The sequence below is a fragment of the Poromitra crassiceps genome (genome assembly GCF_964638095.1).
Source record: "Poromitra crassiceps genome assembly, chromosome: 6".
Taxonomy (NCBI): domain Eukaryota; kingdom Metazoa; phylum Chordata; class Actinopteri; order Beryciformes; family Melamphaidae; genus Poromitra; species Poromitra crassiceps.
In genome coordinates this window covers 54,311,282-54,337,784 of record NC_139627.1, presented here as the reverse complement: position 1 = coordinate 54,337,784, position 26,503 = coordinate 54,311,282, and the positions used below count along the sequence as shown (strand labels likewise).

At 44.3% G+C, this 26,503-nt stretch overlaps 1 protein-coding gene across 2 annotated transcripts in view; it reads left to right on the top strand.

The window, feature by feature from the left end:
• LOC310778891 (calpain-1 catalytic subunit-like) overlaps nt 1-12,112 on the top strand; it is a 50,351-nt gene extending 38,239 nt beyond the window's left edge. For both annotated transcript variants that reach the window (XM_083639354.1, XM_083639353.1), the window contains 7 exons: nt 3,575-3,632; nt 4,503-4,564; nt 5,838-5,906; nt 6,129-6,207; nt 10,731-10,847; nt 11,178-11,230; nt 11,323-12,112. In XM_083639354.1, coding sequence (XP_083495480.1) covers nt 3,575-3,632; nt 4,503-4,564; nt 5,838-5,906; nt 6,129-6,207; nt 10,731-10,847; nt 11,178-11,230; nt 11,323-11,349 — 465 coding nt within the window. In that variant the 3' untranslated portion in view covers nt 11,350-12,112. The remainder of the gene's footprint in view (nt 1-3,574; nt 3,633-4,502; nt 4,565-5,837; nt 5,907-6,128; nt 6,208-10,730; nt 10,848-11,177; nt 11,231-11,322) is intronic.
• Nucleotides 12,113-26,503: the final 14,391 nt, after the last annotated feature.

Genomic DNA, 26,503 nt, shown 5'->3' with positions numbered 1-26,503 from the left:
AGCATCCTAAAGGGACAATATCACTGAGAGAAAGCCTCCTAAAGGGACAATATCACTGACAGAAAGCATCCTAAAGGGACAATATCACTGACAGAAAGCATCCTAAAGGGACAATATCACTGACAGAAAGCATCCTAAAGGGACAATATCACTGAGAGAAAGCCTCCTAAAGGGACAATATCACTGAGAGAAAGCATCCTAAAGGGACAATATCACTGACAGAAAGCATCCTAAAGGGACAATATCACTGAGAGAAAGCCTCCTAAAGGGACAATATCACTGACAGAAAGCATCCTAAAGGGACAATATCACTGACAGAAAGCATCCTAAAGGGACAATATCACTGACAGAAAGCATCCTAAAGGGACAATATCACTGACAGAAAGCATCCTAAAGGGACAATATCACTGAGAGAAAGCCTCCTAAAGGGACAATATCACTGACAGAAAGCATCCTAAAGGGACAATATCACTGACAGAAAGCATCCTAAAGGGACAATATCACTGAGAGAAAGCCTCCTAAAGGGACAATATCACTGAGAGAAAGCATCCTAAAGGGACAATATCACTGACAGAAAGCATCCTAAAGGGACAATATCACTGAGAGAAAGCCTCCTAAAGGGACAATATCACTGACAGAAAGCATCCTAAAGGGACAATATCACTGAGAGAAAGCCTCCTAAAGGGACAATATCACTGACAGAAAGCATCCTAAAGGGACAATATCACTGACAGAAAGCATCCTAAAGGGACAATATCACTGAGAGAAAGCCTCCTAAAGGGACAATATCACTGACAGAAAGCATCCTAAAGGGACAATATCACTGACAGAAAGCATCCTAAAGGGACAATATCACTGAGAGAAAGCCTCCTAAAGGGACAATATCACTGACAGAAAGCATCCTAAAGGGACAATATCACTGACAGAAAGCATCCTAAAGGGACAATATCACTGACAGAAAGCATCCTAAAGGGACAATATCACTGACAGAAAGCCTCCTAAAGGGACAATATCACTGACAGAAAGCATCCTAAAGGGACAATATCACTGACAGAAAGCATCCTAAAGGGACAATATCACTGACAGAAAGCATCCTAAAGGGACAATATCACTGACAGAAAGCCTCCTAAAGGGACAATATCACTGACAGAAAGCATCCTAAAGGGACAATATCACTGACAGAAAGCATCCTAAAGGGACAATATCACTGAGAGAAAGCCTCCTAAAGGGACAATATCACTGACAGAAAGCATCCTAAAGGGACAATATCACTGACAGAAAGCATCCTAAAGGGACAATATCACTGACAGAAAGCATCCTAAAGGGACAATATCACTGACAGAAAGCATCCTAAAGGGACAATATCACTGAGAGAAAGCCTCCTAAAGGGACAATATCACTGACAGAAAGCATCCTAAAGGGACAATATCACTGACAGAAAGCATCCTAAAGGGACAATATCACTGAGAGAAAGCCTCCTAAAGGGACAATATCACTGACAGAAAGCATCCTAAAGGGACAATATCACTGACAGAAAGCATCCTAAAGGGACAATATCACTGAGAGAAAGCCTCCTAAAGGGACAATATCACTGAGAGAAAGCCTCCTAAAGGGACAATATCACTGACAGAAAGCCTCCTAAAGGGACAATATCACTGACAGAAAGCATCCTAAAGGGACAATATCACTGAGAGAAAGCATCCTAAAGGGACAATATCACTGAGAGAAAGCATCCTAAAGGGACAATATCACTGAGAGAAAGCCTCCTAAAGGGACAATATCACTGACATAAAGCCTCCTAAAGGGACAATATCACTGAGAGAAAGCCTCCTAAAGGGACAATATCACTGAGAGAAAGCCTCCTAAAGGGACAATATCACTGAGAGAAAGCCTCCTAAAGGGACAATATCACTGAGAGAAAGCATCCTAAAGGGACAATATCACTGAGAGAAAGCGTCCTAAAGGGACAATATCACTGACAGAAAGCATCCTAAAGGGACAATATCACTGAGAGAAAGCCTCCTAAAGGGACAATATCACTGACAGAAAGCGTCCTAAAGGGACAATATCACTGACAGAAAGCATCCTAAAGGGACAATATCACTGACAGAAAGCGTCCTAAAGGGACAATATCACTGACAGAAAGCCTCCTAAAGGGACAATATCACTGACAGAAAGCGTCCTAAAGGGACAATATCACTGAGAGAAAGCATCCTAAAGGGACAATATCACTGAGAGAAAGCCTCCTAAAGGGACAATATCACTGACAGAAAGCGTCCTAAAGGGACAATATCACTGACAGAAAGCGTCCTAAAGGGACAATATCACTGACAGAAAGCATCCTAAAGGGACAATATCACTGACAGAAAGCCTCCTAAAGGGACAATATCACTGACAGAAAGCCTCCTAAAGGGACAATATCACTGACAGAAAGTGTCCTAAAGCCTTTAGGACACTTTCTGTCATTGATATTGTCCCTTTAGGCTAAAGACACAATATCACTGACAGAAAGTGCCCTAAAGGGACAATTCACTGACAGAAAGCCTACTAAAAGGGACAATATCAACAGTGGCGTGCCGTCCATTAGGCGAACTAGGCAAATGCTAGGGGCGCTTGAGCCGTTAGGGGCGCCAGAGAGGGTAAAAAAAAAAAAAAAAAATTACAAATACTTCTTCATGATAATAGGCCTACTATTATTTTACAATAGTAGACAAAAAATAAGCAGAACAACGTCTTAAGTCTTTAAATAATAGTGAAATAATTTTTCTAATTCTGGCTTTCTGGCTGCCTGGGCTGCAACACTTTCACCATGGTCCATAATCCATACCACCCCACCCCCTGCACGGCCGCGCCCCGTTCTACCTGCTCAGAGCTTTTTCCCAGAGTGGGGGAAGGGAGCTGGAAGGTGGGTGCTGAGGGTGCTGCAGCACCCCCTGGTGGCAAGAAATGGGATTTTCAAAATTGTTGGATTTGGCTGTCTTGTGTTTATACCACCAACATGATGCATTAAAAAACAGTTTGTGCTTCCCAGCTCTAATCTTATTTCATACGCTCTCTCTTCAAAAGTGTTTGATTTTCATCATAATCTGGTTTTCCATAATAATAATAATAAGTTCAGTGTTTATGCCTGTGTTGCTGTCTGTTGTAGTGTAAAACGACTAAAGGGAGAGCAGGTGCTTACATGAAAGTGAGTGAGAAAAGGAGAAGATACTGAATAATGACATCACAACAGTATAATCCTAATGTTAATTTAAAATTAAATATTCTTCTAAATATGGATGAAAGTCCAAAAAACATCAAATTTTCTTCCTCCTCCTTTTCTTACAGCACCCCCTACCTAAAAGTACTTCCAGCGCCACTGGGGAAGGGCGATTCTGAGCCTGCACTGCAGTGGTGGAATTAACTGCGATATAATTTTTATTATATTTTCTTTGGGGGAGGGGCACCAGTAAAAAATCTTGCCTAGGGCACCAACTTGGTCAGGCACGCCACTGAATATCAATGACAGAAAGTGTCCTAATGAGACAATATCACTAACAGAAATGTCAACTTGTCTTATTTTCATTTTTTCCAGTATCAGGAGGTGGATGCTGAGCAGCTCCAGAGGCTTCTGAATCAAAAAATCCTGGAAGGTGCGGACTGACAAACTCCACACGGCAACACACACAGTTGAAAGACACATGTCATTTGAATAGATAAGCTTCACTTTACTTGCAGGGTGGATGTAGATAAGCTTCACTTTACTTGCAGTGTGGATGTAGATAAGCTTCACTTTACTTGCAGTGTGGATGTAGATAAGCTTCACTTTACTTGCAGTGTGGATGTAGATAAGCTTCACTTTACTTGCAGTGTGGATGTAGATAAGCTTCACTTTACTTGCAGTGTGGATGTAGATAAGCTTCACTTTACTTGGAGGGTGGATGTAGATAAGCTTCACTTTACTTGCAGTGTGGATGTAGATAAGCTTCACTTTACTTGCAGGGTGGATGTAGATAAGCTTCACTTTACTTGCAGGGTGGATGTAGATAAGCTTCACTTTACTTGCAGTGTGGATGTAGATAAGCTTCACTTTACTTGCAGGGTGGATGTAAATAGATAAGCTTCACTTTACTTGCAGGGTGGATGTAAATAGATAAGCTTCACTTTACTTGCAGGGTGGATGTAAATAGATAAGCTTCACTTTACTTGCAGGGTGGATGTAGATAAGCTTCACTTTACTTGCAGTGTGGATGTAGATAAGCTTCACTTTACTTGCAGGGTGGATGTAGATAAGCTTCACTTTACTTGGAGGGTGGATGTAGATAAGCTTCACTTTACTTGCAGGGTGGATGTAAATAGATAAGCTTCACTTTACTTGCAGGGTGGATGTAAATAGATAAGCTTCACTTTACTTGCAGGGTGGATGTAAATAGATAAGCTTCACTTTACTTGCAGGGTGGATGTAGATAAGCTTCACTTTACTTGCAGTGTGGATGCAAACCTAAGTTTTCTGTTTCACACAGGGGACCTGAAAGCTGGAGGCTTCAGCCTGGATGCCTGTCGCAGCATGGTGGCTCTGATGGATGTATCCTCCTGTCATGCATGAGCTATTCATTGTGATTTGGCAGAACCACATCATACAGCAAGAATCTGAAACTTAGTTTCATTGGAGAGAAAGATAGATGTTTCTGCCCTTATTTCTTCATTTCGTTTGTACGTAGAATCTCAACGTAAACTTGAAACAAAATGTCAGCCTTTTACATTTCTGAAATGTAGCATTTTACGTTTCTGCAAACATTTACGTCGTACAATCTCAACGTAAATTTCAAACAAAACTGCGGTTAATTTGAAAACCCCGCTACGGATGCGGAAAAGGAAAGCGGAAGTGACGGAAAAGCCACCGTCACTTCCGCTTTTCCTTCCGCCCTTCCGAAAAACGGTAGGGCTGTCCCAGAGTCTATTTAAAAAAAAAAAAAAATAGACTCTGGGTTCCCAGATTGCCGCTACACTACCCGGACGCCCAGACCACCAAAAGATGCTTTGGCTGGTAGCAGGGCACTGCCAATGTGGCCCTAGGAATCTTAGGGCATCACGGCCAGTGGGAGGGGCATGACCTCCATGACCTCTGTGTAATTCCCACCCTGTCAGCGACCCTGTAAAATCCCCATTTATGTTTAGGCTGAAGTTTCCGGGTTGAGTTTCTAGCATAGAACTGTAGCCTAATTGTGTTAGGAAATAGCCAAACACAGATTATTCTTTTTTTTAGAATGGCTGGGGTCCCAAAAAAGTGTTGTTTCTGTGCAAAATTAACATTGAAACCAATGGGGAAACTATGGAATGGACTTCGAGGCCATGTAACTCCCCCAAATTTTCAACCAACCCCATAATGTCATTTCAAGGTCAAATTTCAAGGTCTTTGGTCCAAGATGAGAGCATAAACAACTGCATGACTTTTGTGAAAAATTGCTGGGAGTCCCAAAAAAGTGTGTTATAATGGAAGTAAATTAGATTTTGACATCCATCTGATGGATGGCAATTGAGTTATCTTTTCACTACAGGATGGTAGGATGTCTCCCTCTAGTGGTGACTTTTGTAAAACACCCCCAAAAATTACCTGGGGGTAATTTCAGACGCCTTGGCCCAAAAAGAAAATAGAAGCCACGCGAATGTAAAAAATATCCATCAGATGGACCAGTGGGGTACAATACGCTACAAAATCTATTTCTCTCAAAAACATACTTTTAAAAGATACCCATGCCTGTTCAATATCATATCAGTTGACAGCACTGGAGACCAATCAATTTTCTGTAAATATCTCACAAAATGCTCTTTGAACACCTTAACTTTTGGTTTCAAAGACATCGATCACTGGCAAGATGAACAGCAGTGAATTTGTTCGGCTGTGGAGGAAAGTCAGCACATACAAGGTGAATGGATGATTATAGTTACATGCTAGCACATTTCATGCCGATGATTACACCAATCAGGAAATACAATGGTTAAAAGACTAGCATTTTATCTTTGTTTTGACAATGACTGTACTGCCATGCGGTTCATCCAGATTTATGTTTAGATTTCCATGATCATGATTTGTGTTTTCTTGAGTTTTTTTTTTACCTTAGAGTTTTAACAGTTTTCTCTTTCACCAGGACATTTTCTTCAAGATCGATGTTTCCCAAACAGGAACTTTGTCACTGAGTGAGCTGAGGAATGCGATCATGGCTTCAGGTAGACTATCAAGCAGCGGTTCCCAACCTTTTCAAACTCATGGCTCACTTGAACATCTCAAAAGTGTTTGCGGCCCACATGGACTGTAAACAGGACCGAGGACAAATCATGTGTTCTCACTCAGAGGACTTATTTTATTTATCTTTTAGTTATTTTAACCATCATCACCACACAGAAATAAGAACTAAAAGCGAGGGGCTGTCTGCAATAGGCTAATTACTGAATAATTGATTTAAATAACGGTAGCCTACCATTCAACAACGGAGAAATGCATTCTCATACATAACAAATCATTTTTCTTTTTATGAAAACCATGTTTTGCACATGATTTGGCGGCCCACTTGCAATACCTTCACAGCCCACCTGTGGGCCGGAGCCCACTGGTGGCTGAACTATACAATACTGTCTCTATGCAGACATCTCCATTCAAAATTAAGATTCCTCTTTTAGGAAAGTTGAGAATATGTTAATATGTTAAAGTAAACTCTTCCCCATGCATGTTTTAGCGGCTAAAACATGAGCTACAATGTAGTCCAGGGCTATTCAACTGTCGGCCCGCGGGCCGAATCCGGCCCGCCAATCAAGTCCGACTGGCCCGCGAATGAGTTCCCCAAAAAAAAGAAAAAAATAGATTTATTTTTTTTACAATTAAACCTCATTTACTTATTACACTCGACTGGTTGTTTTTCAGATGTGATGTGAATCTAAAGTGAACTAAACAAGTCACATCCACTATAAATGTTTTTCAGTAGATGCTGTGATGTAGCCACAAGAAAGGTGCAATATTAATGTTTTTCAGGAGATGGCGATGTGATGTAGCTAATCAAGAAAGATGCATTATAATTTGGTGTTTCAGGAGATGTGTGATGTTGCTAGCTATAGGTTCTAAACAAGAAATATGGTTCAAATGTTTACAGTAGTTTTCCTTTCTTGCTGCACTACAATGTTACAATGCTGTGAGACGGAGCTAAACACAAAATATATTATTGTATTATATGTATTATATTAATAGTTTTTCATGAGATACTCAGTATTTAATACTAATACTAATAATAATAATAGAAAAGGAGAAGATACTGAATAATGACATCACAACAGTATAATCCTAATGTTAATTTAAAATTAAATATTCTTCTAAATATGGATAAAAGGGCAGCGTCGAGATTCCATTCCTTACAGCACCCCCTACTTAACTCATTGAGTGCCAGCCACTTTTGGAGAACGGACGCTCCCAGTGCCAGAGTTTCAGAGCTTTTTTCAGTGATTTCTCGAGGCCCACAGAATATTGTGTGATATTACTATGTAAACAATGAACACGCAAAAAGAACGATGAGACTCTTTTCTATCATCAGCAAAAACAGGTTTATTGATATCATTTTCCGTTCTTTAGTTATCAGCCGGAGAAGATAGCTTGATTTAACAAAAAAGAGCAGTTTTTTTCTAGAAGCTGAGATAATGGCCCTTTTGTGAAATTAAACATTTCAAACACATCACTGACTCTGAAGCTAATTTTCTGATGTAGTCACACCTCAAAAATAATTTCCTTCAATAAAACAGTGAAGGCCAGGGAATTTTGTTTGGCAGAATAATATTTTTAGCTGCAACCAGCAGCGCTGGCCCCTGCGTGCGCTGCTGGTTGCAGCTTCTTGCTGGTCTTTGCTGCTGGTGGGCATCGGATATTCTGGCTTGCATTTGCCAACCCTGTCCTGCTGCCTGGGTCTGTCTGGGTCAGTGTTGTGTGCTGCTCTGCGTGCCCCCCCCCCTCCCACCCCTCAACTGCACACTCCTCCTGTATGGGAGGTGGCTCTCTGCTGAGTTTGCTCTGCACTGTGAAGGGTGCGCGACATCCAGCTTTTTTACAGCGTTTCCGCGTGTGTTTGTCACCGGCTCCTATGCTTCCAGTTGAGAATAATAACAACTCCACGGCTGATCATGCGAATGGGCTGTCGCAGCGGACATGGAGGAGCTCAATTGTGGGAGCAGATTGGCTGCTGCAGGCGCATCTAACGTTAAAACGCTTCATGCATATCGATGCATACGGATGCGATGCGATTTCCGTTTCCCCAACGACTTCTTCTGTGTGTTTTACTCCACTTTCTCTCATCGGGAGAGCACTGTCGCCACCTAAGGGTTCTGTAAAATAGGTTATAGACCTCCAATAGCTATAATATTTGTACAGGAGAGGCAGAAGGCTTTGATCGACGCCCCACCGTCAAAAAACGCAATTGATGAACATGTTCGTCCTTGGCACTCTACGTTACTATTTGAAATGACGAACATGTTCGTCCATGGCACTCAATGAGTTAATAATAGTTCCAGCATGGCTGTGAAAATGTGGTGGCGCATTGTGTCAAGTGTACATACAGTATAATGGCTCGGGGAACGGTCCGGCCCCCGGTCCCTTAAGTTTCTGACAATGTGGCCCCCTGAACAATTTAGTTGAATAGCCCTGATGTAGTCCATTGACTACACTGCATACTACTGACTATTGTCCAAAGCCATACCATTTTTAGATTTGATGGCCGTACATTCTGTTGCATGCATGGAACGCATTTCCAAGTTTGAGAGAGAGGAATGGTGAAGTAAACAAAAGAGTTTCGAACAGCTACGTTTTGAGCACCACTCCTCTTCATCAGACTGGTTTGGTTTGGTTGTGTGTGCCTACTTCTATTTAGAGATATTAGGAATGGTGCCTTCAGGGGCTTCCCAGTGTTTCCTTGAAGAGCCTGAGAACATATTCTCAGAATAAATGAGTTGAACTTGAACCACTCACTCAACAAACCACAAGTGGAGTACTGCCTTGTCCATGTAGTGCATTCATAAACCCGTTGTTTTTACCACAGAATTTCAACTACATAATGTAACCGTGAAGTTGACCATCACTTGCATAACCACTAAACAGCTGTAGATTTTCATCTGGACTACCCAGGTAAAGTGAAAACTAGTTGAGAGTCTACAAATTAAATTACCTATAAGTAGATGTGGAACTTGACTCTCACTTGCACAACCACTAACCAGATTTTCATCTGGACTACCTAAGTAAAGTGAAAACTAGTTGACAGTCTACAAATTCACCTGCATATACTGTAAGTATATATATATAAATAACTTGGTTGGGTTTAGGCAACCATAACCCTTTAGTTGCCTAAACCCAACCAAGTTGTTTTACTTGCCTAACCTTAGCCAGGTCATTGGGGGTAAAAACTGTTAAAACAGGGTTCAAATCTGGACACGTCTGGGCTCAAACCAGCTCTCTACCGACAACAAAGTTTAACCACTGGCCAAACAGTATGGCAGCTCCCAAACCAACGATCGGTAACGTAAACGTCAGTAGAGGAAACACACGTTATGGCAGAAATAGACTCAATAACAACAATTAAACAAAAACAAGAAGAATATGCATGGAAAGACGTTTACGCCTTTCTTCCATGTGGATTTGGGGCAGCTGATTGGCTGAAGGAGTTGTCTGTCAAGGCAAGTATACTCCCGCCCACTGAAATCACTGTGGACAGGCTGATACATAGAGCAAAACAGAATGTGAGGTCAGGTGATCAGGTTGGTTTCAAGCTACATCATGATCTCATATGGCTGAAATGAATGAATACAATCCATTGTTCTGTGTGTTGCACAGGAATGAATGAATGAATACAATCCATTGTTCTGTGTGTTGCACAGAAATGAATGAATGAATACAATCCATTGCTCTGTGTGTTGCACAGAAATGAATGAATGAATACAATCCATTGTTCTGTGTGTTGCACAGAAATGAATGAATGAATACAATCCATTGTTCTGTGTGTTGCACAGAAATGAATGAATGAATACAATCTATTGCTCTGTGTGTTGCACAGAAATGAATGAATGAATGAATACAATCCATTGCTCTGTGTGTTGCACAGAAATGAATGAATGAATGAATACAATCCATTGCTCTGTGTGTTGCACAGGAATGAATGAATGAATGAATACAATCCATTGCTCTGTGTGTTGCACAGAAATGAATGAATGAATACAATCCATTGCTCTGTATGTTGCACAGGAATGAATTAATGAATAGAATCCATTGCTCTGTGTGTTGCACAGGAATGAATGAATGAATACAATCCATTGTTCTGTGTGTTGCACAGGAATGAATGAATGAATACAATCCATTGCTCTGTATGTTGCACAGGAATGAATGAATGAATACAATCCATTGTTCTGTGTGTTGCACAGAAATGAATGAATGAATACAATCTATTGTTCTGTGTGGTGCACAGAAATGAATGAATGAATACAATCCATTGCTCTGTATGTTGCACAGGAATGAATGAATGAATACAATCCATTGCTCTGTGTGTTGCACAGAAATGAATGAATGAATACAATCTATTGTTCTGTGTGTTGCACAGAAATGAATGAATGAATACAATCCATTGTTCTGTGTGTTGCACAGGAATGAATGAATGAATACAATCCATTGCTCTGTGTGTTGCACAGGAATGAATGAATGAATACAATCCATTGTTCTGTGTGTTGCACAGGAATGAGGGTGAGCGATGACCTACTGAACGTGATGGCTCTGCGCTATGGAGGCTCCACTGGAAACATGACACTGGAGAGCTTCATCAGCCTGGTGCTTCGCATGGACTGCATGAGCAGTAAGTCAAGTTCAATCAGACAACTGATAGATGACACTATGAAAATGCTATTTTCTTTTCAGTAGAATTCTGCTGGTTCTGAAGCAATCCTCTACCATGCTGCTAATAATTATTGCATAGGTTTTTGCAGCAAATATAATCTTTCATGTACTTATAAATGTAAATCATCACAGATCATGTTTTGCTTTTTACCTATAGCAGAATTGTCACATTGTCACGGAAAAATAACTTCTATTGAAAACAGACATGCAGTAAGCAACAGACCCGAGCCTTCTCCGGATTACTTCTGTATCTTTTGCCAAATAAAACAATTTACATTTTACCCAACAGAAATCTTCAAACAACTCTCGGACGGAATGATCATGTCTCTGCCAGAATCAGAGGTAATCAAAGTGACTCCAGTCCTGCAGAGCCAGTCAGGCAGATACTGTACCATTCAAATGCATTAATCATCCATCTCCTGCTTTATTTCCAGTGGATGTATATTTCAATGTACACATAACCTGACCCACAAGATGGACTGGAGAATGCAGATGGAGGATTGTACACAAATCCAAATTGTACAATAAAACATTAATTTTCTGCTTTGCTTTGAGAACTTGGAATGGTGACTGATGACATCTGTAGAGCTGCAATGATAAGTCAATTAATCGACAGAAAATCAATCGCCAACTATTTTTATAATCAATTACAGTAATTGTTTAGACTATTTTAATATGAAGAGAAACAAAATCTCTATCATTCCAGGTTCTTAAATGTGAATATTTTCTGGTGTCTTTAGTCTTCTATGACAGTAAACTGATTATCTTTGGCTTGTTGTTGGTCAGGAGGACAAAACAAGACATCAAGGATGTCATCTTTGGCTTTGGGAGAAAGTGATGGACATTTTTCACCATTTTGTGACATAAATCTTCATGAGCTTAACTGTCCTGCTACAGCACATATCTCCAATGCATTTATATTTGGATATGTTATTCAACATGACAGGGTAGTGGACATATATTCATTACTGCATCATTTCTGACCAAGATAACCTGTATGAGTTCTTTTTTCTATAGAATGGCTCATGATACAGTATATGACATGATTAGTGGTTTTGATACAATATATCCATTAATGTTCACAGTGGGTTTTTAATCTATCAAGGCAACATGCAGATTGGATCAGAGGGAATCTCTGCACATGAAATGACAGTACAGCGAGTTATTATTATGTGAGGGGATATTACTCTGTGGGTTAATAAATAAACAATTTATCCAAATACAGTTCATTGTCAATTGATATTACTTTTTACCTTAGAAAATGCATGCAATAATTCTAGAACATGTATATAAAAAACTGCATAAAACATGTAGGGCTCTATTCTCCCCGTGGCCTTACGGCCGGGACACACATCTTGCGTGTGCATGGCGTGTGCGTGTGCGTGGCGTGCTTGCTGCGGCTGGCACGCCCGGAGGGCAAAAGCGGCGCTTTAAGGACTACACCAGGGACCTCCTAAAGCGAGCAAACATCAACACCATGCAGCTTGAAACTCTGGCACTCGATAGATCAGCCTGGCAGGCTACCTGTGCCACTGCAGTCTCACAAATACACCAAACCAACCAAGACCGACGATCCGAGAGACGCATTCAGCGACACCAGCGGGTGGCTGGTACCCCCCTGACATCCGGGTTCCCTTGCTCCATCTGAGGACGGGTGTGCGGCTCAAGGATCGGACTCAACGCCCACGAGAAGTGGCACCAGCGACAGCGTCACTGAACCCCCCCCCCCCCTCCCCTTCAGAGCAAGCGTCATCATCGAACACGATGGACAGCTAAGATGTGTGTGTCTGTGTGTGTGTGGTGGGGAGGGGAGGAACGAAGCCACGTTGTGGTTTTCAGAGGGCAGGAGAACTGCAGCTGTGAGCTCAGCTCATCCTCTCGTCTCAAATCAAAACAAGCCATTTTAATGGAAAGGAAAAAATAGGCTTCGCTTCTATTCTCTAGATGACGCGCGTCTCACGCTCGCAAGACACGCGCTTGAGACGCGCGTCTGATGCCGGTGGTGTGGCTGCTGTAACCTGTTAACATGGGCGCCGAAATGAAAATGACACGCAGACGCACAGCACACGCAAGATGTGTGTTCCGGCCGTTAAACGAAAAAAAACACGCTTTGCGCCTGCCTACGCGTGACTCGGGAAGATAGTGTCATGTTTTTAGGCCCCGAAATGCGGGGGGGGGGAGCTCAGCGCGCTTTGGTTGCGCGGGGCTTTAGGGCTTTTCTGACCAGAGTGGATCACTCCGTGGAATCGGAGCTTGAAAGGGAAGAATGTGATTGGTTTACTGCACATCACCAATGGCCACAGTTGTGAATAATTCTACGCATAAAAAGGCGTGGTTAAATGGTTAGCGCGGAAGAAAAATGAGGGAATGCACCTGGCCACGCCCACTAATAGCGCTAGCCCAAGCCATAAATGCAAATTTAAGGCCAGGGGGAAGATAGAGCCCATTAACAATAATTTATGCAGTCAGCATCAAGGCACTGAAGAAGATTTTTTTTTTACACAAAATTAAATTTTACTGTCAGGTGTGGACACTTCTCCCCAGAATCTCCCCCAACAAGTAGGGTCTCTCAATGGAGGTGGTACCGTCCCCAGGCGGCGTTCAGAGTACTACTACTTGCAAATTAATGTCGTCTGCAACATTCTAAAAAGCTGCCAGTTTACACCAATGAAACTAGACGAGACGATTGTACCATTGCTATGTCCGAATAAGCTATATTGAACTATTTCTGGAATGTTATAAAATAAATACAATGTTCTTTCTGTATTTTAACCATTCCCAGGAAATGGTCATGATGTAAAAAAAAGAAATTAAGAAAAAAAAGCATGTGCGCACGTATGTGTGTGTGTGTGTGTGTGTGTGTGTGTGTGTGTGTGTGTGTGTGTGTGTGTGTGTGATCCTGGCCAGAGTGAACAATCATCTCAGCATCTCTTTGGTTATAGTCTGAGTGTTTCCCTCTCCCTCCTCTATCTGACAAGAGACACTGAGGAACCAGACCCAGGCCAGAACCTGAACCCAGGGTAGACTTGTTCAGTGAATGTTGAGTGGAAGGTGTGGATGTGGATCAATGTGTCAGAGGAAACTCTGCACGAGGACAGAGAGCCAGCAGCCAGTCTAGATACACTGCTAAAAACGGTCTCTGACTCTTACAATATTTTTTTAGATGGCAGTTAGCCGACGAGGTTACCGATTTGACGTGGCTATTAAAGTTTACATCTAAGTCCAGGATTCTGCATGGCGCAGACATGTCTTTCTTTCTGTGCTGGTGCTGCAAAGATAAAGATGACCTTGGTCGTATCAGTTGGAGAAGAGACAACACGCTCTGTACTCGCTGCTCAAACACAGACCAAGTGGGAGTGCATGGAGACAAGGCAAGGGGGCAAGGCCTTGACTCCAAAAGAGCTTTTGAAAAATACATTAGCCAACGTCCCAGGGAGACTGGTGTAAGCATCCAGCTCTTATACACAAGTATGCATTGTTTTACAACTGCCTTAGCTTTCAGTTAGGCTCTTCTGCCACGTCAGATGAATGGAAGCTATCATGCGCGATTGTACGTTGGTGCACTGGCAATATGTTGATGAGGGCCGAAACAGCCTGGCGCCAGGGTTGAACATGGTTGTGCACTCTAGGGAAGAGCAGCGCAAGGAAGTAACCATTCTACACTAAAATGGGTATTAGTGTGAGGGATATATATACCACTCTCATAAGTGTGTCTCACTTAGGGTGTCGAGTCATACTCTATTTTTTTATTTGTCTTTATTGAATGTTCCAAAACTGCATGTTTAATTTAGAATAGGCTAATGATTATTTCCACTCACCACTTAATTATTTAATGTGGTTACTTTACTTTGTGGTCAAAAGTTTGGAAGGAACAATGCATGCTGGGAGATATGCAAATGTATTTGTTTAATGGGTCCAATAACATTGCTCTCTGTCACTTGCTTGGATGTCCTGATGTTGGTTTAGTAGCAAAAGTAAACACAAGTTAATAGCAGCATTCACTATAGACTCTTTAGTGAATACTTTCCACAAAATCATGAACAATGAAGAAAACCAGAAGGAATACAGTTCCACTTTTACCAAATAAACCAAAATTGATGTTCTCCGACAAGTTATATCTTAGCCTCTTCATTTTGCTCTCAGAGTGCACCAGATTAATGCATTTTACTTTAAAATATACAACATTTCTTTGTCGAGGGGGAGCACAGCCCCCCCTAGATACCCCCCAGTCGGAGTCCTATTACCTTCTTGGTGGTGCAACCCCTGTTTGGAAAGCCTAGAATCGCCTATGGAAGCTATAGTATAGCTGCACAGGATCCTGGCTGTAGCCTGTTATAGCTGACAGTCTGCACTTCAACATCAATCTTTTCTCATCAAGATTAGCTACATAGCCATAATATTTCATCTGATTGTGACTGTACTAAAAGTGCATTGAGGTCATATAGTACACACACACACACACACACACGCACACACACACGCACGCACGCACGCACACACACGCACACACACACACACACACACACATATACATGTATATACCGTATATATATATATATATATATATATATATATATATACCCACACACACATATACATATATATATATACACACACACACACTCACACACACACACACACACACTCACACAAATATATATATATATATATATATATATATATATATATATATATGTGTGTGTGTAGTACAGTATATATTGGACTGCACTTGCGATTTTTGTCTTTTAGTTATTTTCCTATTTCCCTTTTATCTCTGAATATTGATATGACCACTACGCTGTAATCTTGCATAGTAAAATACAAGCGATTCTGATTCTGATTAAAACATGCATGTATATATATATTATATACATACATATACTGTATATACTGTATATATGCATGGGGTCCTACACAAAGGGGTCCATAGGAAACAATCACCCATCGCCCCTGGTCCTCAGGAACCTGAGTCTCTCCATCCGTATGACTTTTTTCAGTTCAGACTTAGGAAAAACACCATGAATCTGCTATATGATGCCCTGGAGCCACAGCAGGCCTCAGTCAGTACCAACCAGGAAGGGTAGCATTTGTGGGACCCCATTCATCCCAGGCAAGGTACACAGCTGTGCCACATCCCCCATTTCAGAGCCAGCAGAGCCTCCAGCCCCAGCCTCACATCCCCCATTTCAGAGCCAGCAGTCAGAGCCTCCAGCCCCAGCCTCAACCGTTCCACTTCTTAAGGCTGCTGACTGCTGATGATGGATTCACTAGCAAGGACCACGCCACAACAAGAGTATCGTTAAGGTTCTTTACTGAAGAGAATGAGTTGTGTATGGTGTAGTGTGGGTGCGTGATGAGCCGTCTGTTCCAGGAGGCCACGTGTTCCGGGGGGAACGTCCTGATGACCGGGGCAGAGGGAGACTCAGGGTGGGGGTTCCGTCTCAGACGTGGTCTGCCCGAGCGGGTCTGGCGTGAGGCGTGTTTCAGCCCGAGCAGATTTCAGGCCCCCCCGGATGGATCCTAGAACGAGACGTGGAGAGGCATGCACCGTGCCTAGTGAGAGGGAATGAGGATGTTAAGGGTTGAGGGGTGCGGGAAGGGATAGGGGATTGAGGGATGAGATATACAAGGGAGGGAGGGTGGGTCGAGAGATCGAGACAAACAGGGTGAGGCAGGTTAACCAGGTGTAGTAATATTGCCACGTAATTAGAGGAGTGGTTTAGAGGGGTGGTTAGGAAGTTGGGGGAGTGGTTGAGGCGTGGCCCAGCTCCTGAACTTAAGTTAAACGTTAACTTTCATTTCACTAGCAAGGACCACGCCACAACAAGAGTATCGTTAAGGTTCTTTACTGAAGAGAATGAGTTGTGTATGGTGTAGTGTGGGTGCGTGATGAGCCGTCTGTTCCAGGAGGCCACGTGTTCCGGGGGGAACGTCCTGATGACCGGGGCAGAGGGAGACTCAGGGTGGGGGTTCCGTCTCAGACGTGGTCTGCCCGAGCGGGTCTGGCGTGAGGCGTGTTTCAGCCCGAGCAGATTTCAGGCCCCCAAAATAAGTCGGATTAAGTTGAGCTGAGTTGCACGTGAGCTTGAATGATCCTTGAGATCGTTAAGATCATTGAGATCGTTAAGATCATTGAGATCGTTAAGATCATGGAGATCGTTAAGATCATTCAGGATGCAGAAGCGACATGCGAGAGATTATGAAGGGTCGAGGGGCTCGATGGTTTGGTTCGATGTGCTCAGTCTGACGTCTATGGAGGAGTGGCTTGAATAGTGTTCTGGAGATAAGCCTGGAGCTGAGGCTCGGTGTAGGTACTTCTGGAACCAGAATAGTGTGGCAATTCTTCCTGTTTCCATGAAGAGAGTGGATGTTGAGGTGATGCCTGTGGCATGCCTGAAACTGTTGTATTTAGTCGCTGGCTTGTATAACTAAGATAGGAGTTGAGGTGGAAGTAGGTCGGGAGACTGATTCTCTGATAATCTATTGCTCCGTTGGAGTGGCAAATGCAGGTAGTTATGACCGATAGACTGGGATGAGGAGAAGACCATAGGCAGGTGAGGTCAGTAATTCGGGGGACCTCCGCAGCCTGAATCCGGCGTAAGCGTGGATTTATAAGTAGCTTAACCATTGAAGATATGTTGACCGAATGTAGAGAACTGATACAGAGGCTGAGTGGAGAGAGAATGGCGAGTAAGAGGCCTTTTAAGATGGCTTCTAGGAGCTAGTAGAATGATGTGGCTGTTCCTGAGATGAAGAGTCTGTATTCCGGTTAGGAGGAGTGAGGGTGGATGAGTGAGGGTGGATGAGTTGGGACTTCCCAGACCCTACGTGCCCCCAAAAAATGGCCTATCTGAGGCTGATGTGGCGAACTGCCTCTGCGGCAGCTGATGGGTCTGTAGCAGCTGATGAATTGAACTGCGTTCTGTGCAGTGACTGAAGGAGTAAACTACGTCTGCAGCGACTGATGAATTGAACTGGGTTCTGTGCAGTGACTGAAGGAGTGAACTGCATCTGCAGCGACTGATGAATTGAACTGGGTTCTGTGCAGTGACTGAAGGAGTGAACTGCATCTGCAGCGACTGATGAATTGAACTGCGTTCTGTGCAGTGACTGAAGGAGTGAACTGCATCTGCAGCAACTGATGAATTGAACTGCGTTCTGTGCAGTGACTGAAGGAGTGAACTGCGTCTGCAGCAACTGATGAATTGAACTGCGTTCTGTGCAGTGACTGAAGGAGTGAACTGCGTCTGCAGCAACTGATGAATTGAACTGCGTTCTGTGCAGTGACTGATGAATGGAACTGCACTCTGCGGTGGCAGATGGAGCTAACTGCATCTCGACAGCTGACGGCGTAACTGCTCTGCTCTGTGCCGTAACTGATGGGGCAGACTATCTGCAATAGCTGATGGAGTGAACACTACTCTGTGCGGTAGATGAGGCTAGTCTGTGCATTAGATGAGGCTGACTGCGTCTGCAGTAGCTGATGGAGTGATCTCTACTCTGTGCATTAGATGAGGCTGACTGCGTCTGCAGTAGCTAATGGAGTGAACTCTACTCTACTCTGTGCAGTGGATGAGGCAGACTGCGTCTGCAGTAGCTGATGGAGTGAACACTACTCTGCGTGGTAGATGAGGCTGACTGCGTCTGCAGTGGCTGATGGTTTGAACTCTACTCTGTGCAGTAGATGAGGCTGACTGCATCTGCAGTGGCTGATGGTTTGAACTCTACTCTGTGCAGTAGATGAGGCTGACTGCATCTGCAGTAGCTGATGAATTGAACTCTACTCTGTGCAGTAGATGAGGCTGACTGCGTCTGCAGTAGCTGATGGAGTGAACTCTACTCTACTCTGTGCAGTGGATGAGGCTGACTGCGTCTGCAGTAGCTGATGGATTGAACTCTACTCTGTGCAGTAGATGAGGCTGACTGCGTCTGCAGTAGCTGATGGATTGAACTCTACTCTGTGCAGTAGATGAGGCTGACTGCGTCTGCAGTAGCTGATGGATTGAACTCTACTCTGTGCAGTAGATGAGGCTGACTGCGTCTGCATTAGCTGATGGATTGAACTCTACTCTGTGCAGTAGATGAGGCTGACTGCGTCTGCAGTAGCTGATGGATTGAACTCTACTCTGTGCAGTAGATGAGGCTGACTGCGTCTGCAGTAGCTGATGGATTGAACTCTACTCTGTGCAGTAGATGAGGCTGACTGCGTCTGCAGTAGCTGATGGAGTGAACTCTACTCTGTGCAGTAGATGAGGCTGACTGCGTCTGCAGTAGCTGTTGGAGAAAACTGCGTCTGTAGCAGCTGACAGATAAGACTGGTGAGGATAGACAATGTGGACCAGGCTGAAGCCATGTGGGCCGGGCTGTTGCCATGTGAGGAGAGATGAAGGGGTCGAGGGGATGAAGGGATGAAGGAGTCCAGCGATTGCTGGATGTAGGTTGCGGGGGGGGGGGGGGTGGCCTCCTGTAGCCAGGTGCTCCTGCCTAGATTGGCTGTTGCCAATGCTGGAACTGGATGGCAGGGCTCTGTGTCATTCCCTGAGTGAAGCGGGTTGACCACGACGACCGTCCTGTGGTATGTCGTCGTGTCTTGTTGTGTTCTGTGATTGAGCTCACTAAATTGAATTCCTGTCAACGATGATGAAAGGCAATGAAGTATTGGAACTTGAAACTTGTGGTAGCGGCAATATCGGTTCTGATGGGGACTGACTGTAGGTGGCGCTGTAGTAATAAACTGAAGCACCGGCCGTAGGTGGTGCTGTGGTGAAGGCTGGAGAACCTGCTGTAGACAGCGCTATGCTGAAGCTGGATGACCGAAGGCAGGAGCGCTGAGGTAAGGCTAGGGATCAGCTGTGGAGGTGTTATGGTTAGAGAGACAGCCAGGTGAGTTATACATTTGGGTGATGGGGAAGGGAGGGGGGGTTGAGGGGGGGGGGGGGGGGGTTGACAAGGACAGACCAGTTGGGAAAAGAGGAGGGTTGGGCTGATTAGCCGAAGCCGTGTTGGCTGAGACAGAGAAAGTGGGGGCAGAAGCCATGTTGCTGTTCTTGGCTGAATGAGAGTTAGAGGAATTGAGGGATGAAGGGATGAAAGGATGCATGTGTACAGGGTTTTTGTGCAGCCTGCGGGACTGGGATGAGAGGGAAGCTGAGATCAGCTGAGAGAGATGGGAGACATAGGAAGCAGGCACGGGATATGACTTGAATATCATGTTTTGAATTAATGTAAACAATAATACATGAAGAGATGAGATCAGCTGTGAATGTCTGGCAGAGGGAGCCAGGGAATATACGACCTGGCTGCAGCCATCTGCAGCTTCAGTGGCACTGTGACATCAAACCGGACAGCGCTGACGGTGATTGGCTCATGGCCCTCGCAGGTTTGGCTCTGGATTGGCTCTGCCAAGCAGGACCCGGAAGCGCTGTCTGCTCGGAAAGTTTGTTGTGATGGACGGGATATGACTTGAATATCATGTTTTGAATGAATGTAACAATAATACATAAAGAGATGAGATCAGCTGTGATTCACAGCGATACACTAGTATCGTTCATAATTAATGATTTTGCAGTCTTTCGTTTGACAGTTATTGAAAGTTTTGCGGGGGGGCACCACAAAACAATTACGCTTAGGGCACCCAAATGGCCAGCAGCGGCCCTGGCTGTCAATGTTTGGCAGAGGGAGCCAGGGAATATACAACCTGGCTGCAGCAGTCTGCAGCTTCTGTGACATCAAACCGGACAGCGCTGACGGTGATTGGCTCATGGCTCTCGCAGGTTTGGCTCTGGATTGGCTCTGCCAAGCAGGACCCGGAAGCGCTGTCTGCTCGGAAAGTTTTTTTTTTGTGATGGATGCTGAATGGCATGAATTACTATCGCTTTTCCTCTCTCTCTTATGTTGAAAGGGGATGCATTTCCTTCTCTGGAACGTTAGGTGCAGGTGACGGTAAAGTCTGTATTCGGCTCCGTTGTGTGAACATGGAGTTTGGCACGTGAAGACCCGGGTGCGCCGTGTTGAAGGGGATTCGGCATGATACCGGGACACGTAGTTGAAGATGCGCTGCCTCGTTGGAATGGATCGCCTTCCGCGTTTGTCGAGTCGGCCCAGGAATATTGACTGATGATGCCATCTGGCTGGCCGTGGAGACTCTGCTTTGGCACGGAGGCTGTGATGTGACGATAGCATGTCTGGTGGACGCTGCTAATCGGTAGCAAATCACGCAGTCGCCGTCTGAATCGGGTGGATTGCAGATCTGGATTGCGGTGAGTTTGGCTGTTTGAAATGGTAATTCCAGCGTTTGGCAAAGTTTACTGATGTGTAAGTGTGTGATGTATGTGTGCTGCCTGCACAACCTGTCTGTCGAGAGATCGAGACAAACAGGGTGAGGCAGGTTAACCAGGTGTAGTAATATTGCCACGTAATTAGAGGAGTGGTTTAGAGGGGTGGTTAGGAAGTTGGGGGAGTGGTTGAGGCGTGGCCCAGCTCCTGAACTTAAGTTAAACGTTAACTTTCATTAGTTGAAAAACAATCTTAATTAAGCCTACAGTTCAGTTGCAGGGTTATTTTTGCACTAGTGTTTTATATTTTGAGTGCCTTGGCAAGAGATGTGTTGACATATAAAGACATCATTGATTCAAAGTGACTTGTAGCAGAGGGACCTGATATTAGGGCTAGTTTTAAGGCTGTTGGAGTGGGGCCTGGGATATACTGTACTTGGCTCCCAGGGAATGTGAATCAGCTCTGTGGGAGTGTAAGATTGACTGTGATGAGTACAGGCTAGTTAGACTTGTATGACTTGTAGACTTGTATGGCTAGTTAGACTAGTTAGACTAGTATGGCTAGTTAGACTTCTTCATTGATTAAAATGACAACGTTTCGATCCTACGTGGATCTTCGTCAAACCATGTTGTCATTCTAATCAATAAAGACTCTAACTAGCCATGGTGTGCCTGTTTCATCATGTACTGCATCTATCTAGCCCAGCACACACAGTCCATGTTCATCATGTACTGCATCCAGGGTTCGAGTTATAGTCAGATAGCTATGGGGTCCCCCTAAATCGGTGGCCTCCGGAGGGGGCCGCCGGAAAAAAATTGGGCCGTTTTTTCCTCAAATTGTGGCCGTTTGAAGCCATATTTTGAGGAATATCTAATTTTAAATTAACATTCGGTTTAGACTGTTGTATGATGTTATTATTCAGTCTTACACTTGCATCTGATAAAATACAACAATTTAATTTTACAAATGAGACAAAATTGCTGAACTTAAATTAACATTTATTTAACTCTGTCTCTGAAAACTACAAAAATAAATACATAATGCTCATACATACATACATATACATAATGCAAATACAATTTGCTTTCCGAGCAGTTCTCTGAAAACAACAACAAGAAGAAAACAGATGAATGGGGCAGCCATCCCCTACGCTACCGTTGCATAGCAACAACAGACCGGAAGTTACCAGAGTAGGCTAACCTTACGAACAAACCCCTTGTGCACAGGTAATCAAGAACTTGTGAATGAAAAACAAATTGCAACAAACAGCAGCATATTTCAGCAGATACAGTAGCAGCATCTTGTTAGAACAAAAACAACTGTAGGCGTAATACTTACAAAATGAAACGTCTCAGTCTCCTCTCCTCTCAGCTGTGTCCACGACATCATCAGACCATAACGTTAGCTTACCTACTAGCTAGTAGCAACCTAGCTGTTGCGCTAACAGGTCGTTGTCCGTTGTCTGAAGCCGTTCTTTGTTTCTTTCTGAAACCGAAGCTATCCAGGCTTGTACACCCCGTTGGCAGCTTCAGCCTTTTCTTCAGTGGCATGATAACGCTATACTAAAGATTAATAAGATCTTGTTGGCTCAGGCGGCTGTTTACATCACGTGATGGTTGCATGTTGTGGCTTCTTCTCCCTGCAACTCGGTTGTAGTAGTAGAACACGCGCTCATGGGCGGCGCATGGTGGCTTGGAGGTGAAATGCAGCCTATTTCACACAACAATTCAAACGGTTGTTTTGGGAAAACTGAAAACATGTTTCTTATTTAGCCTATTTATCTAGTTAACATAAATAATAATAATTCTTCCATCGAAAAATGTGTTATTTGGAACACAAAAAAGGAAAAGATAAATAAAAATAAAAAAGTTATATTTGTGGGGGTCCCACAGGTGTTCTGGACTATGGGGTCCCAGACTCTATCTATGGGGTCCAAGACCCCATAGGTCCCCCCATAACTCGAACCCAGACTGCATCTATCTAGCCCAGCACCCACAGTCCATGTTCATCATGTACTGCATCTAGCCCAGCACACACAGTCCATGTTCATCATGTACTGCATCTAGCCCAGCACACACAGTCCATGTTCATCATGTACTGCATCTATCTAGCCCAGCACACACAGTCCATGTTCATCATGTACTGCATCTATCTAGCCCAGCACACACAGTCCATGTTCATCATGTACTGCATCTAGCCCAGCACACACAGTCCATGTTCATCATGTACTGCATCTAGCCCAGCACACACAGTCCATGTTCATCATGTACTGCATCTAGCCCAGCACACACAGTCCATGTTCATCATGTACTGCATCTAGCCCAGCACACATAGTCCATGTTCATCATGTACTGCATCTATCTAGCCCAGCACACACAGTCCATGTTCATCATGTACTGCATCTATCTAGCCCAGCACCCACAGTCCATGTTCATCATGTACTGCATCTATCTAGCCCAGCACACACAGTCCATGTTCATCATGTACTGCATCTATCTAGCCCAGCACACACAGTCCATGTTCATCATGTACTGCATCTAGCCCAGCACACACAGTCGATGAGCATATAGGTATTTTCTACTATAAGATTTGACTGTGAGACGCACTTGTCTGATCTGTATAGAGGCTGTGTGGATATTGTATTTGGGAAGGTTGTTGTGTCCCAGGACTTCAGCTTACTATCAGATCATCTGTGAAGGAGCGTTTTGGAACAGCAGAGGCCCAGGCTGCCCTAGCTGCTGCTGACACTGATTGCCGCTCTCCTCCACAGAAGCCTTGTTTTGGTCTCCACTGTTGATATCAGCAGAGCTGCTGTGACCCAGTGCGCTTGACCCCTCCAGGATAGAGGGAATTTGAGTGGGGCGGGGAGGGGGGAGGCTGGAAGAGCAGGTGGGGGTGTTGCCTGAAGGCTGGCTAGGCCAGGGCGGTGAAGGGGTCGAGGGGAGAGTTTAAAGGGGTGAGTTGCCAGGTCGCCATTGCAAATAAGAATTTGTTCTTAAATAAAGGTGAAATAAAATAATAAAAAGTAAAAAGAGGACATGAACTTTCAACAGTTCTTCATCTGGTCTGTGAATCCCATCAGGGGGGAGAGGGAGGTGGAGGGGCGTCCACAGTTCTGACAGTGTCAAAAGTGCGGGAGCATCTAGATTCATTATTCATTCATGCTGGGAGGCGCACTCACTGAGTCTTCTTTTAGCCTCTCTGGTGTTTGGGACTTTTGGGCTCCTGGTATTCCTGGTTTAAAGTGTGTGTTTTTTTCTAAGTGCCCGCTCTCCTGCTATTCCAGCAGCCGGCCCTGGAGCTCACAGGCTGGGGGGAACTGAGTCAAACCCCCTTCCCCCCTAATTGTGGGCCGTGAAGCATGACTTAACCCTCAGGCCACAGGTTAACAACCCCGGGGAGATCCAGGCAGTGGTGGGGTCGGCTTGGCTCTTGCAAGCAGCCAGCAGTGGCCCAAACCCGGGTAGAGGAACCCCCGGGGAAGGGGCCGCTGTCTGGGTGTCTGGTGCTGACACGGCGGTAGGAGGCAGGCTGGGGGTTGGGGATAGCATCCTGGGTGTGTTAGGCCCAGTGCTGTAGTGGTTAAAAAAAAAGGTGGGTAAACTATACTTTTGACTCGAGGCAGCTTTCTCACGCGGCACCGGCAGTGTTATAACGGCGGATAAATAAGCTTCCGTGACCGATATACAAGACAAAATATGAGAGTATATAGAACAACTTAATCTGAATCATATAGCCCTATAAGGTATATCAGGGGGTTCCCCCACATTTCTGAGTAGCCAGCCAGATAGAAAAAGTAGCTGGCTATGGGATGGGCCTTGCCCCTCAAGGGGGGTCCGGGGGGATTCTCCCCCGGAAGATTTTTTTTTTACATTTTAAAGTAAAATTCATCAACCTGGTGCATTTGAGAGCAAAATGAACTACACACATCTCTAATGTGTTGTGACTTTACAAATAATTAGGCCTAAACAATCAATATAAAATGTATTTATTGAACATTTGTTGAATTTCTCCAGGTATGAAAAGTTAAATTATACAGTAGGTAGCCTACTTTAAAGGACCTTGTATGAACCCAGTATATACAGTTTGAAGAGTAATATAGTTCTCTCTCTCTCACACACTGTACCTGTGATTGTCAGCTTCAGCTTTATAGCTAAAAATATGTAGACAGATTGAATCTGTGATTCTTGAATACCAATATATAATTCAAACTGTCCACAAACACATTGGGCAAGGATAGGTAGACAACATACTGTACATGGAAATAAAAGTGGTTCTGCCACTCTGGCCACTAAATTTTAGTCAGCCAATATTTATTTATACAGATCTCGGCACAACAAACACCAGTATGTTTCTAGATAGTTTTCAACATGGTCGTATTATTTTGGCTTTATACAGTAGCACCTGGACTATTCAAGTCGACTCGCACGCACCTAATGTTACAAACTTTACTTGATCAGAGGGAAATCAATCATGTTTCTTACACCAGTGATTCACTCTTCAGTTGTAAAACGGTGAGCCTATATGATTTTCCCCACTCCGGACACACATTTTTAACCAACCTTACCTATGTTCAGCTCACCATAAGCTGGTCTCCAAATGCGCATTGCGCATCGCTGGCACAATGGCACCGTTAAGTTGTTTGAAGGGAGCGCTGTCTGGGCAGGCAAGCACAGCTCGATAAAGGCACCAACGTGACCGGGGCCGTGTACCTTTCCCGCGGAGCGCTCCACAAAAATAGGCTACGGTTCGCAGAGATCCTGGTCAGTGCCATGCCCATGTGTAATCTTTTTTCTTTTCTTTTGGTGTGTGACGTGCTTGGCGTGGTCTCCGCATCAACGGAGTTTACGCGAACGTGTTAAAACTCGTGCAATAATAAGTGTGCATAAACGATTTAAACATGTGAGTAAACGATCTTAAAAGGTGCCTAAACGCTGCAGAGCATTGAAAAAGGTACGTAAACGCCATTTACGTGCGTTTAGCCACCACTACAGCCCTGGTTAGGCCGCACATAGTGCTCCCAGGGCGGGTAGAGGCTGCCTGGGTGGAAGGGGTGCTGTCCTGGGTGTGTTAGGCTGCCCATGGTGCTGCCAGGGTGGGTAGAGGCAGCCTGGATGGTGGGGGTGCTGCCCTGGGTGTGTGAAGCCGGCCCTGGGGCTCACAGGGCGGCCCTGACATATCAACTTCAATCCGAATCCAGTCCTGGTTTTACTTGCCGTGGACCGCGGACCACAGGTTGAAGAACCCCGACTTGGTGTTCCGGAATGTTATTTGTCTGAGGTTAAGGGGGCGTAGGGAGGGGGATGAGACAGTGAACTGGATGAGAGTGTGGTCAGACAG